The sequence below is a fragment of the Ranitomeya variabilis genome, chromosome 7 (genome assembly GCF_051348905.1).
Source record: "Ranitomeya variabilis isolate aRanVar5 chromosome 7, aRanVar5.hap1, whole genome shotgun sequence".
Taxonomy (NCBI): Eukaryota; Metazoa; Chordata; class Amphibia; order Anura; family Dendrobatidae; genus Ranitomeya; species Ranitomeya variabilis.
The window spans coordinates 119,509,852-119,524,205 of record NC_135238.1 but is presented as its reverse complement, the minus strand read 5'-3'; the positions used below and the strand labels follow the sequence as shown (position 1 = coordinate 119,524,205).

At 42.1% G+C, this 14,354-nt stretch overlaps 1 protein-coding gene across 2 annotated transcripts in view; it reads right to left on the bottom strand.

Annotated features, from left to right (window-relative positions):
- Nucleotides 1-2,328: 2,328 nt before the first annotated feature.
- Nucleotides 2,329-14,354, bottom strand: part of LOC143786355 (transient receptor potential cation channel subfamily M member 2-like) — a 1,952,850-nt gene continuing 1,940,824 nt past the window's right edge. For both annotated transcript variants that reach the window (XM_077275686.1, XM_077275685.1), the window contains one exon: nt 2,329-2,666. In XM_077275686.1, the coding sequence (XP_077131801.1) occupies nt 2,541-2,666 (126 nt within the window). In that variant the 3' untranslated portion in view covers nt 2,329-2,540. The remainder of the gene's footprint in view (nt 2,667-14,354) is intronic.

Below are 14,354 nucleotides of genomic sequence, written 5' to 3'. Positions count from 1 at the left end.
TCATTCAGCCTTGATGCTAGTAATTCTGAAGCTTTTTTTGATAAGCCCAATTCACGTGCTAAATCATTTAACTCGTGCTGATCAAATCCCTTACGAACTGAATCCTTGTGAATTTCAAATTCTGCATCATTGCTGTCACTGTGTTCGTCAACATCACTCAGGACTTCTAGAGATGGTAGCTGTTCGAAAACTGGCACTGGAATTTCAGCTGAATGAGGCATTGGTCTGATAGCTGACGGTAGATTTGGATATTCTATTTTACTTTTATTTTTCCTGTTAAATCCTGATGTTTTCACTAAACAGAAGTAACAGTCTGTGGAATGACCTTTTTGCTCTCTCCACACCATGGGGATACCAAATGCCAACTTTTCACGTGTTCCTTTGGTCCACATCCGTAAACTCTCGACACACTGCTTGCACACTATGTGAGGGGCCCATGGCTTATCTTGATCACCGAGTTTTACTTTAAAATATGCAAAATATGCTTGTTTGACAAATGCACTGATGTCTGCCCTTTGAACTGGAATGGTGAAAACACCACAAATATAGCAGAAGGAGTCAGGGTTGTTTAGGCAATTACGACGAGAGGAAGAAGGAGCAGACATGATCTGAAACAAAGAAAATTTATAACTATAACTATACTTGTATGCTTATATATGCTTATATGTTCACATACTGTATATATATTTACATCTGGATATATCCATATTTCAATGTTATACCATTAGATTACACTATTGTCACTATATAAGTTTTTTTCATGTTACTGTTCACTTTAATTAATATCAATGGATGCATCTCGAATTAGATACTAGGTCCTATTGAACTAATAGTCATTTCATTGTTTTTGTCTATATTTGTATTGGTCCATATCGGTTTATTTGTTTATCTTGCAATCTGGATAGATGGTTGGACCAGGGTGATATATTACACCACACCTAGTTCATTGTTATCTATTATGTTTTTCTATATTTCTTATTATGTATTCTCAAGTTTATTCATTTATGTATGTTACAGAAAGACAGACATTTCGTGAAAAAGGCTAGTGAGCCAAAACGTTGAATGTGGTATATGTCTGTAAAGAATCTGCAACAAGTTTTTTGGGGAGTCCCACCATCTTGAATTTTTTAGAATTTTTTGAAATATCAAATAAAGAATATAAAATTATCTACAGCACTTTAGTGTGCCTGAGTTTACTTACTTATTTTTCTTGAACCTTTTTCTCCAGAGCACCTTCTTTTAAAAGCAGTGAGCACCCCCTAACTTTATTAATTTACAGATGGTATACCCACACTAAGCAATACAATTGAAAATGTCTCCCTATCTCAGCAGCAACTCTCCCTACACTGCCTGAGTCCGGACCTGACTGTGATGAGCAGGGCAGCGTCCGGTCTACTATAGAGCTGATCACGCTGTGCGGCCAGCCAATCACTGTAATGCCACAACCAACATGGCTGCGGCATTACAGTGTGTGACAGACAATCTCTGCATGTTGATTGGTGCTATAAAGAGCACCAAACCTGCAGAGCGGGAACCCGAACTCCCGCCAAGCAAAACCGGCAATACTCGCTGAGCTCTGAGCAATGTGAGCACTGTGATGCTTGGGTGTTAACCGAGTAGTGGCAAGCATGCTCGCTCATCTCTAATGTAGTCACATACTCAGCGGCTGGTGTCTTCACCTGTTTTCAGACCGGCTCCGGTTGCTGGGCGATCACCTAATGGCTTTTGCAACAGGATCACTCTGTTCCAAAAGTTTATTTTTCTCAATACTAGTGTTGGGGCTATAAAACACAGCTACTTGCATTGTCCTGAATTCCCACTTGCATTGAGAAGATTCCAAAAAAGTGACCTCTGCTTCACTCAGCAACCAGTGTGATTTGGCTGGTTATAACTGTAGTCTGCAGTGCCAGAGGGTTGCAAATGGCTCAAATCAATCATAGGTGAGTATGTACCTACATGCACTACACAATCTCTAATCAGCATACTGTATAATAGTAAATGCTGCAGTGGTGCTTTGATGAATTTGATGCATTGTTATCAGTGACAATATTACTCCAGAGCTGATTATAACTGGCATGAAAATGCCAAAACTGATTTAATTTTAGCATAACTCTGCATGGTGCAAAAATGTTGTGACTTTTCAAAATGCTTTATGCCAGAAAACTAAGGTAAACACTTTCATGTATCGGCCCCTTAGAGTCTAACAATGCACCAGTGGCCAGTGTGAAAATGAAAATACTTTTTTAAAATGTTAATACAGAATGTAATATGTAGAAAAAATGCTAATTTTTTAAATAAATGTAACAATTAAGCCATAGACACTTTTCTGATGCATACTTGTCTTTAATAGGACTTGCTGCTAAAACAACCATATTCAGATGAATAAATATGATTTTCGGTTGCAGAGATTTATTCAGTATATTATCTGCAGTTTAATTCATGTACAAAGCTTTATAATAAATGCAATGTGAGAAATATAACATTTATAAGATGAACATTGAGCTACAGCATAGGCAGCAGGTACTGGGATATATGCTATGTTAATAGTAAGCGCTGTAGAGGTCTACTGCCTTCTGGAGTATATCTTTGTGATTTGCATAAAGAGGTATCTTCTGGTCTACAACTTGCCAACGTACTGCAATTTCTTGTTCGTGAGTTTGTAGATTCTGAGAAGAAACATTAGAAAACATGTAATGATAAAAAAACTTTAAATATTTAAACAAAATATCCATTTTTTAGAATGTAATAGTCTCATCTCTTTTCTTCATGCTATAAATTAATTCACATTCACTCAATTTTCAAGCCTTTTTTATCGAGATCATTATTAAAATTGCAACATTAAGAAGGAAAAGTAGTGGAATTATAGAAATAACAAAATCACTAGACATGTTACTGAAATGCAAATGATGATACAATGGAAACCACATTTTAACCCCTTCACCCCGCAGCCCTTTTTCGTTTTTGCGGTTTTGTTTTTCGCTCCCCTCCTTCCCAGAGCCATAACTTTTTTATTTTTCCATCAATATGATCATGTGAGGGCTTATTTTTTGCAGGACGAGTTGTACTTTTGAACGACGCCATTGGTTTTACCATGTCTTGTACTAGATAACTGGAAAAAAATTCCAAGTGTGGTGAAATTGCAAAGAAAGTGCAATCCCACATTTGTTTTTTGTTTGTCTTTTTTGCTAGGTTCACTAAATGCTAAAACTGACCTGCCATTGTGATTCTCTAGGTCATTACTAGTTCATAGACACCTAATATGTCTAGGTTATTGTTTATCTAAGTGGTGAAAAAAAATTCAAAACTTTGCTAAAAAAAAAAAAATTGCGCCATTTTCTGATACCCATAGCGTCTCCATTTTTCGTGATCTGGGGTCGGGTGAGGGCTTATTTTTTGCGTGCCAAGCTGATGTTTTTAATGATACCACTTCTGTGCAGATACGTAGTTTTGATCGCCCCTTATTGCAATGTCACAGACACCAGAAAAAGTAATTTGAATTTTTTTCTCGCTACGCTGTTTAGCGATCACATTAATGCTTTTTTTATTGAGAGATCGGGCGATTCTGAACGCGGTGATCCCAAATATGTGTATGTTTGATTTTTTTTTTTCATTGTTTTATTTTGGATGGGGCGAAAGCGGGGTGATTTAAACTTTTATATATTTTTTTATTTTTTTCATATTTTTTTTCTTTTATTTTTTTTAACTTTTGCCATGCTTCAATAGCCTCCATGGGAGGCTAGAAGCTGGCACAACTGGATCGGCTCAGCTACATAGCAACGATCATCAGATCGCTGCTATGTAGCTGAATTGCAGGCTTGCTATGAGCGCCGACCACAGGGTGGCGCTCACAGCAAACCGGCATCAGTAACCATAGAGGTCTCAAGGACCTCTATGGTTACTATCCTGATGCATTGCTGACCCCCGATCATGTGACGGGGGTCGGCGATACGCTCATTTCCAGCCGCGCAGCCGGAAGAGGTAGTTAAATGCCGCTGTCACAGTTTGACGGGGGCATTTAACTGGTTAACAGCAGCAGGTGGATCGCGATTCCACCTGCCGCTATTGCGCGCACATGTCAGCTGTACATAACAGCTGACATGTCTTGACTTTGATGTGGGCTCAGCGCCAGAGCCCACATCAAAGGGGGAGACACGGCATGCGTCGTACTAGTACGGGGCATGTCGTGAAGGGGTTAAAAACATCTTGCTTTATTCAGTATTGAATGAGACTGCCACATGCATAAATACACACACCTACAACACCTTGGCTGCTATCAGTGAAGTTATTAATGGTTATCTGAGGATTGTTCTGCCACGCTGAATACATTTAGGCTCAAAAACTATAGATGTGCCACTGGTTCCACGATTGATCCATTCTGTACTCAGGCAAAATTAGACATGAAATAACCAAACTTATGGTCTTAAACAGTGCCTACAGAAACTATCAAAAGACATTTTCACGTCATTGGGCTAGAAGTCTAAAGGTTATCATGGTGCGGAGTAAGACGGCAGGATGAAATGGAGGTTTATGCTCTTCAGTGATGAGTCTCCCTTTTGTCTTGGATCCAATGATAGCCAGACTGCTCTGGAAGCAACTTGGGCAACACTATAAAAAGACCTTCATGAGGGAATGTCACACCAGTCCTACTCACAGGACTGTGATACGGGATGGCATAAGATAAGGTAGCCAGACCTCTCTAGTCTTCATTCCCGGTACTCTAGCTACTCAGCATTATTTTGAGCAGCTTGCATGGCCTAAACATGCTACCATGGCCTAAACATGCTACCATGGCCTGCAGTGTCTCCTGAACTGTCTCCATTGAACACATATGGAATGTGATTAGGCAATTGCTAAGGGATCTGCCAGAAGTGGATCTTGATGATTTTTGTGTAGAAGTACATTCAGCTTGGCTGAACATTCCTCAGAAAACCATTGCTAACCTCATTAATAACATGTCAAGGATTTTAAGTATGTGTATTTCTACTTGTGAAGTTATTCAATCCTGAATAAATTGAAATGTTTTAAAAATTAGAATATTTATCATGTGTCAACAGATGTCATTTTTATTTAAGCAACACCTGGGCAGCCAATGGTCTCTAATGCATCTATAAATGAACTGACTGTCTAACAAAAGTCAGGTATGAACTTCAAAGTTGTGGGATAACTGCATGCAGCGTGGGATCCTACAACACTAGGTGGTCTTTCTTGCACTGTAAAAGTGAGATCTCACATGTTATTGCAAGATTTCACTTTTTGCATTAACCTAGTACTACCATATACTTTACTAAATTTTATATATATTGACTGAGCTATAAGGCAAAAAGACGGATGGCACCGCCAGTGCGGCTGATTCCTGTGCTGTCAATGTCATACCATACATCAGGCTTAGACTTGTGACCCCAGGTGCTAGTCCAGGAAAACACAGTGTCATAAATCCTCCAAAGAAAAGCAGGTAGCACTCACCAGTAGTGTTGAGCGATACCTTCCGATATTTGAAAGTATCGGTATCGGATTGTATCAGCCGATATCCGAAAAATATCGGATATCGCCGATACCGATACCCGATACCAATACAAGTCAATGGGACACAAATATCGGAAGTGATCCTGGATGGTTCCCAGGGTCTGAAGGAGAGGAAACTCTCCTTCAGGCCCTGGGATCCATATTTATGTGTAAAATAAAGAATAAAAATAAAAAATAGGGATATACTCACCTCTGACGCGCCCTGGTGGTAACCGCTGCAACCGGCAGCCTCCATTCCTAAGAATGAGAGAGTGAGGGACCTTCGATGACGTGGCGGCTTGTGATTGGTCGCGTGAACGCTCATGTAACCGCTCACACGACCAATCACAAGACCGCGACGTCATTTACACATGAATATGCATTCCGATCCCGAGTCCCGATATCGCAAAGATATCGTAACTCGGTATCGGAATTCCGATACCGCAAATATCGGCCGATACTTGCGGTATCGGAATGCTCAACACTACTCACCAGTCTTTTGTAGAAATTCCGCTCTTTATTTGCAGTAAAAAAGCATGTTGGCCGGGGAAGTGAGGATGGGAGTGGGCAGAAGCTTTTTTATAAAGCTGGAAAATTTGCATCACTTGGCCTTTCCTAATGATGACAGTGAACAAGCCAAAACACTAACAGGCTAATTAAGGTCTGAAACTTTGGTCAACATTATCTGAGAACACAAATCTCAAAGGGTGCACAAACTGTAGTATTGGCCCATTTTCCTTTTTGTAATTTTTAAAATGTAAAAAGTGACTATGTTGATTTATGTTGCCTAAAATACAAATGAAATGTGTCATCTTTAACTTTAGTTAAATTTAATTTAATCTTCAACTTGCTTTACTGTTTGACTTGGTATCCCCAAACTTTTACATGCCCCTGTATAAGGAAATATACTGTAGGTTACACAAAAGGTAAATAGTACTTTGTGTATGATCCAACCATCCTTACAATACACAAGGGTAATTAAAAAGAGCAACACAAACCAGTCACTAGCTAGTATCTGTATAACATATGTTCAAATCCAAAATACTACTGAATGCAAGGAGTGTGTGCAAACAGAAGATAGAAAAGACCAGATTCTAAGGACAATTTAGGAAGAAAGTGTAGCAGCTGGAAAGAAATATTAATTTATCTGCTGCATTCAGGATAGATTATAGAGAGGAATTTTTTATTAAGAGTGAGACCAATTACGGTAGTACAGAGATGCAGTAGTCCAGACAAGAATGAAAAAGAGCAACAGGAAAGTTTTTAAAGTATGTGAGTGGATGTAGGGAATGAAGAAAAGATCCGAATCAAATACCATCCCAAGATAGTGTCTGTGAGCTGCTTGGAAGTTATGATAGTACCACACACAGAAATGAAAATATCAACTTTATGTTGGTTAGTAGAGGGAGGAAACAAAAAAATGTTCATCTTTTAAAAGTTTCATGACTGCGTATCTCCAAGATTGGTCCTTCTTTAACCCCTTAGTGACAGAGCCAATTTGGTACTTAATGACCAGGCCAATTTTTACAATTCTGACCACTGTCACTTTATGAGGTTATAACTCTGGAACGCTTCAACGGATCCTGCTGTTTCTGAAACTGTTTTTTCATGACATATTGTACTTCATGTTAGTGGTAACATTTCTTCGATATTACTTGCGGTTGCGATTATTTATGAAAAAAACAGAAATATGGCAACATTTTTTACAATTTTGAAATTTTCAAACTTTGCATTTTTATCCCCTTAAATCAGAGAGATATGTCACAAAAAATAGTTAATAAATAACATTTCCCACATGTTTACTTTACATCAGCACAATTTTGGAAACAACATTTTTTTTTGTTAGGGAATTATAAGGGTTAAAAGTTGACCAGCAATTTCTCATTTTCACAACACCATTTTTTTTAGGGACCACATCACATTTGAAGTCATTTTGAGGGGTCTATATGATAGAAAATAACCAAGTGTGACACCATTCTAAAAACTGCACCCCTCAAGGTGCTCTAAACCACATTCAAGAAGTTTATTAACCCTTTACGTGCTTCACAGGAACTGAAACAATGTGGAAGGCAAAAATGAACATTTAACTTTTTTTTGCAAACATTTTACTTCAGAACCATTTTTTTTTATTTTCACAAGTGTAAAAACAGAAATTTAACCATAAATGTTGTTGTGCAATTTCTCCTGAATACGCCAATACCCCATATGTGGGGGTAAACCACTGTTTGGGCGCACTGCAGAGCTTGGAACAGAAGGAGTGCCGTTTTACTTTCTCGATGTAGAATTGGCTGGAATTGAGATCGGATGCCATGTCACGCTTAGAGAGCCCCTGATGTGCCTAAACAGTGGAAACCCCCCACATGTGACCCCATTTTGGAAACTAGACCCCTTATGGAACTTATCTAGATGTGTGGTCAGCACTTTAAACCCCCAGGTGCTTCACGGAAGTTTATAGCGTAGAGCTGTGAAAATAAAAAATCCTTTTTTTTTCCACAAAAATTATTTTTTAGCCTGCAATTTTTTATTTTCTCAAGGTTAACAGGAGACATTGGACCCCAAAATCTGTTGACCAGTTTGTCCTGAGTACGCTGATACCCCATATGTGGGTGGGGGCACTGTTCGGGCACCCATCGGGGCTCGGAAGGGAAGGAGCGCCGCTTGGAATGCAGACTTTGATAGGATGGTCTGCTGGCTTCATGTTGCATTTGCAGAGCTCCTGATGTACCTAAACAGTAGAAACCCCCCACAAGTGACCCCATTTTGGAAACTAGACCCCCCAAAGAGCTTATCTAGATGTGTGATGAGCACTATGAACCCCCAACTGCTTCACAGAAGTTTATAATGTAGAGCCATGAAAATAAAAAAAATCATATTTTTTCCACAAAAATGATTTTTCACCCCCAAATTTTTGCTTTCACAAGGGTAACAGGAGAAATTGGACCCCAAAATGTATTGTGCAATTTATGCTGAGTAGGCTGATACCCCATATGTTGTGGTAAACCACTTATATCAGCCAGATGCACCACTTTTCCCCCCTTGTCACTTTGCCCACAGGTGGAAATATTTGTAAAACTAGTGACTGATGATTTTAATAAAATAACTAACTATAAAAAAAAGAGATAATCTTACAGTCATGCAGAGGGGGGCACTACAAGAAATTAAATTGTGGGATGATGTTGTCATAAAACCAGCAGATAAGGGGGGAAATGTGGTCATCTGGCCTGTGGAGCGGTACGAAAAAGAAGCCTTTCGGCAATTGAGAAATCGAGACACATATACCCCTTTATCAACAAATCCTCTCCCTAAGTTCCAAACTCAGTTGCAGAATATTCTTGAAATGGCATTCGAAAGGGGGATTATCAATAAAAAAACCCTGGGTGGTTTGTTGGTCCAATACCCAGTGATACCCACTTTCTACTTACTCCCCAAGGTCCACAAAGATCTTGTCTCTCCTCCAGGGTGTCCGATTGCCTCTGGCATGGGAGGGCTATGTGATGCAACATGCAAGTTTATTGAATACTATTTAAAACCACAAGTAGAGACGCTGCCCTCCTATGTCAGGGACACAACGGACGTCCTGAGACGGGTTGATGGCCTTGTTGTGGAGGAAGACATGCTACTAGTGACGGCGGATGTTGAATCGCTATATACTAGCATCCGCCATGTGGATGGGATGAGGGCTTCTCGGTTTTTTCTGGAGTCCAGCAATCTGGACCCTGATTTACGTGAGCTGGTGTTGGAGCTGTTGGAGTTCATCCTGACGCACTATTTTTTTGTTTTTAAGGACCGTTTCTTTCTCCAGCGACAGGGCACTGCTATGGGGGCGGCCTGTGCGCCATCCTATGCTAACCTATTCTTAGGTTATTGGGAACGTGAGATTTTTCAGGGTGGCGCACAGTCCGCCCCCCAGATACTCAGATGGTTCAGATATATTGATGACGTCCTATTTATATGGCATGGCCCTGTCCTGGAGTTACAGGAATTTATGGTGGGATTGAACAACAACGGCTCCAACATCAGGCTCACTTATATACATCACCCAAGAGAGATCTCCTTCCTTGACATTACATTGAGGGTCCAGGAGAATGGATATATATATACGGATATGTACAGGAAGGAGACCTCTGTCAATGCACTTCTACATTCTACCTCATCCCATCCACCCTCCACAATAAGAGCCATCCCCATAGGACAGTTTCTTCGGGCTCGAAGGATCTGTGCCTCTGATTCACTTTTTGAGAGGCAGGCTGTGGACCTTGGGGAGCCTTTCAGACAGCGCGGCTATAGCGGTCGCGCTGTCAAGAAAGGGTATATTAGGGCCAAAAAAACATGTAGGAGCGATATTCTAGTTGAGAGCAGAAAAACTAAACAAAAATCGTGGGATGATCAACCCAGGTTTGTGTCCACATTCAATCACAAATGGGACGAAATGAGACATGTACTGAAAAAACACTGGCCTGTTCTTACCACTGACCCGTTGCTCGGGAGGTGCCTGTCTGACCAACCTCTTATGACCGCACGTAGGAGTAGCAACATGAGAGATATACTTGTGCACAGTCACTATGTGGCTAAAATACCAGACCCATTTATAGCTGGAGACAAAAGGATGGTTTTTTCCCATGTGGTGACTGTCTCGCCTGTAAGAATCTTGTTAGATCCACAGCATTTGTTTCATCGGATGGCAGGCGTGAATTTAAAATTAAAGAACACATCACATGCAGCACAACGCATGTTGTATACTACGCCATCTGTACATGTAACTTAGTGTACATTGGATTAACGTCTAGAGAATTGCGTGTTCGCATACGTGAACACGTAAGAGACATTGAAGCAGCACGTGATGTGATGGACGAGAATGTTTTGAAACCTATTCCAAAGCATTTCCGTCGACATCACAAATGTAATCCTAAAGATCTTAAGGCTTGGGGCATAGACAGGAATCGCCTGGGCATTAGGGGCGGTGATGCCAAAAAGAGGTTGGCACAGAGAGAATGCCGTTGGATTACGGTCCTAAACACCATGGCTCCTGCAGGCCTTAATGAGCAATTAAGCTTTAGTTCCTTTCTATAGTACCTATTCCGGAATATTTTTATCTCAAGTGTGTGTTGCTGTATGTTTTTATTTTTTGTTTTTATGTAAGAAATGGTGGGGGGTTTTTGGTTATGCACATGACACTTTTAGAGCCTGTGTACAGGGCTCGTGTATGGTCTTTCATATGTTTACTACTCCCCCAGTTCTAATACCCTTATATACTTGCACTATGCACTTTATGGCGGTATATGGCGTTTTCCGAGACCCACACTAGTTTTGGTCTGTGCTACCCGGTTCCTTTATATCTGAATGAGCGACAAATGTCTTGATTTATTGTACATTTTTGTATTCTGTGACCTTTTGTTCTAATAGAAATTGTAATTAAATATTTATGGACATGTACTCCATTGTTTTCTCTTGGTGTGTATCCAGCTTTCTTGGAGTGTCCTAAAGTACCTTGTGTAGGTATACTTCTCCCCTGTAAGCTCTCCCCATAGTGGTGTTGGGCATGGTGGAGAATAGCCAGATTGTACCCTTCTTTTTGGGCTTATGTTTCTGTTTGGGCGCATGGCAGAGCTCGGAAGGGAAGGAGCGGCGTTTTGGAATGCAGACTTTGATAGAATGGTCTGCGGGCACTATGTTGCGTTTGCAGAGCCCCCGATGTACCTAAACAGTAGAAACCCCCCACAAGTGACCCCATTTTAGAAACTAGACCCCCCAAGGAACTTATCTAGGTGTGTGGTGAGAACTTTGATTGCCCAAATGCTTCACAGAAGTTTATAATGCAGAGTCGTGAAAATAAAAATAAAAATTTGTTTCCACAAAAAAGATTTTTAAGCCCCAAAATTTTTATTTTGACAAGGGTAACAAGAGAAATTGGACCCCAAAAGTTGTTGTCCAATTTGTCCTGAGTACACTGATACCCCATGTGTGGGGGGAACCACTGCTTGAGTGCATGGCAGAGCTCGGAAAGGAAGGAACGCCATTTTGGAATGCAGACTTTGATAGAATGGTCTGCGGGCATTATGTTGTGTTTATAGAGACCCCGATGTGCCTAAACAGTAGAAACCCCCCACAAGTGACCTCATTTTGGAAACTAGAGCCCCCAAGGAACTTATCTAGATGTGTAGTGAGAACTTTAAATGCCCAAGTGCTTCACATAAGTTTATAATGCAGAGTTGTGAAAATAAAAATAAAAAATTTTTCACACAAAAAATAATTTTTAGCCCCCAAGTTTTTATTTTCACAAGGGTAACAGGAGAAATTGGACCCCAAAAGTTGTTGTCCAATTTATCCCAAGTACGCTGATGCTCCATATGTGGGGGTAAACTACTGTTTGGGTGCATGGCAGAGCTCGGAAGGGAGGAAGCACCATTTGACTTTTTGAGCGCAAAATTGGCTGTGGTGTTTAGAGACCCCCTGATGTACCTAAACAGTGGAAACCCCCCAAATCTAACTCCAACCCTAACCCCAACACACCCCTAACCCTAATGCCAACCCGATCCATAATCCTAATCACAACCCTAAGGATAATCGCAACCCTAACCCCAAAACAACCATAACTCTAATCAGAACCCGAAATCCAACACACCCCTAATCCTAATCTCAACCCTAACCTCAAAACTAACCCTAATCCCAATACACCCCTAATCCCAACCCTAACCTTAACCCTAATGCCAACCCTAATCCAAACCCTAATCCCAACTCTAACTCTAACTTTAGCGGCAACCCTAGTCCTAATTTTAGCCCCAACCCTAGCCCTAACTTTAGCCCCAACCCTAACCCTAAATTTAGCCCTAACTTTAGCCTCAACCCTAACCCTAGCCCTAACCCTAAATTAAGCCCCAGCCCTAACCCTAAATTTAGCCCCAACCCTAAATTTAGCCCCAACCCTAACCCGAGCCCTAACCCTAGCCGTAACCCTAACCCTAACCCTAAATTTAGCCCCAACTCCTCTAGCTGCCGGCCGGCAGATCATGGCGGGCGCACTGCGCATGCGCCCGCCATTTTCTTACAGAAGGAAGAAGCCGGCAGCCAGAAGAGGACACAGGAGGACCCAGGGACACCGGTAAGTATGATAGGGTCCCCGAATCCCCCTATTTCTCTGTCCTCTGATGTGCGATCACATCAGAGGACAGAGAATTACACACCGCTTTTTGTTTTTGCGGTCGCCAGTAAACATTTAATTACCGGCGATCGCAAAACAGGGGTCAGTAAAAACCGACCCCGATCATGTTCTTTGGGGTCTAGGCTACCCCCGGTAGCCGAGACCCCAAAGATCTCCCGGGTGCCGGCCGGCAGGCACACTGCGCATGCGCCCGCCATTTTTTTGCCGGAAGAAGATGGCGGCGCCCATCGGGAGCCACGAGGAGCACCGGGGGAGACAGGTGAGTATCGGGGGCGAGCGGGGACTCCATTTCTCTGTCCTCTGATGTGCAATCACATCAAAGGACAGAGAAATTAAATGGGAAATCGCGTTTTTTTTTTGCGACCGCCGGTAAACGGTTAATTACCGGCAATCGCAACTTGGGGGTCGGTAAAAACCCCCGAATCATGCTCTCTGGGGTCTCGGCTACCCCCGGTAACCAAGACCCCAGAGAAAATCCGACTCTGGGGGGCGCTATTCCCATTTTCCAAAGCGCCGTTAATTAACGGCGCTGTGGATTAAGTACCCTTAGCGGCCGCCGTTAAAAGGCGTATCGGCGGTCGTTAAGGGGTTAATGACTTAATACACCTACTCGCTACCAATTCTCCCAAACTAAGCTTAATACCCCTCAAATAAAGAAAAAAACATTATTCCTTTGGATAAATTGGCCACAGCGGCCATTTTATTAACAAAACAAACATAAATAACACCAATTATACAATTGTGTAAAGAACTTGAGGTGAGGGTTCTTGGAGCTAAAAAATCTGGCACACAAAGGGGGAAAAAAACCCTCAAACTTTTAACGAAAACCTCGTTTACCCTCAGCCGTAACCACCAGCTCGAGGGCACCATGTAACCCGTTTCCGGGCAAAGAAACCCCAAAGCTCCCGAGGTAAAGTCCCCGTCCAGAGCCTGAAAACCAAAGCCAGATCAACCCCATAAAACATCAACTCCAAGAACCCCACCCCCCGCCAACCACTAGCAGCCCTGACCACCTCAGGCTCGCGAGTGCACCACCACCGCCACTGCTCTCTCAACTCCTTCCTGTATGGCTAGCGCCCACAAATCCAAGCCAATATCATTTAAATGGACACCGTCGTCCCTCCAAAAATTTCCCACGCAAGCCTCCAATTCAAAATGCCGAACCGCCACACCCCTGTTCCGGGAGACAAAACTTGCCACGGCCCTGTTCAACTTCACCTGGGCCCTAATAATACCCCTAACAGAACGTGCAGCCAAGTCTGCCTAGGCACAATGTCGGACCACACTGTCACCATTCCCGGAAAGGATACCCACAGTCTCAACAAATCAAAGCGGATATCCAGAATCAACTCCCTCACCGGCTTGGACCCCAAGTCATTACCGCCCAAATGCACCACAACAATATTGGGGGACTGATCCAACCGAGCCGCTTGTGCAAAATCCGACAATAAGCGGCACCACAACATACCCTGGAATCCCACTCAATGAACAACCACTATGTCTCTCCTAAAACCCAGTTGCCTACCATCTCGTCTAGCATCGGCCCGAATTGCACCACAATGAACGAAGGAGTGTCTAAATATCCAAGCCAAAAGGGGGGTCCGACCTGCAAGATATAACAACAATTAATACCAACCAAACAGAGGCCCCCACCCTCAAGTCATGGCACTCCCCTCCATGCCGCACGTAAGAC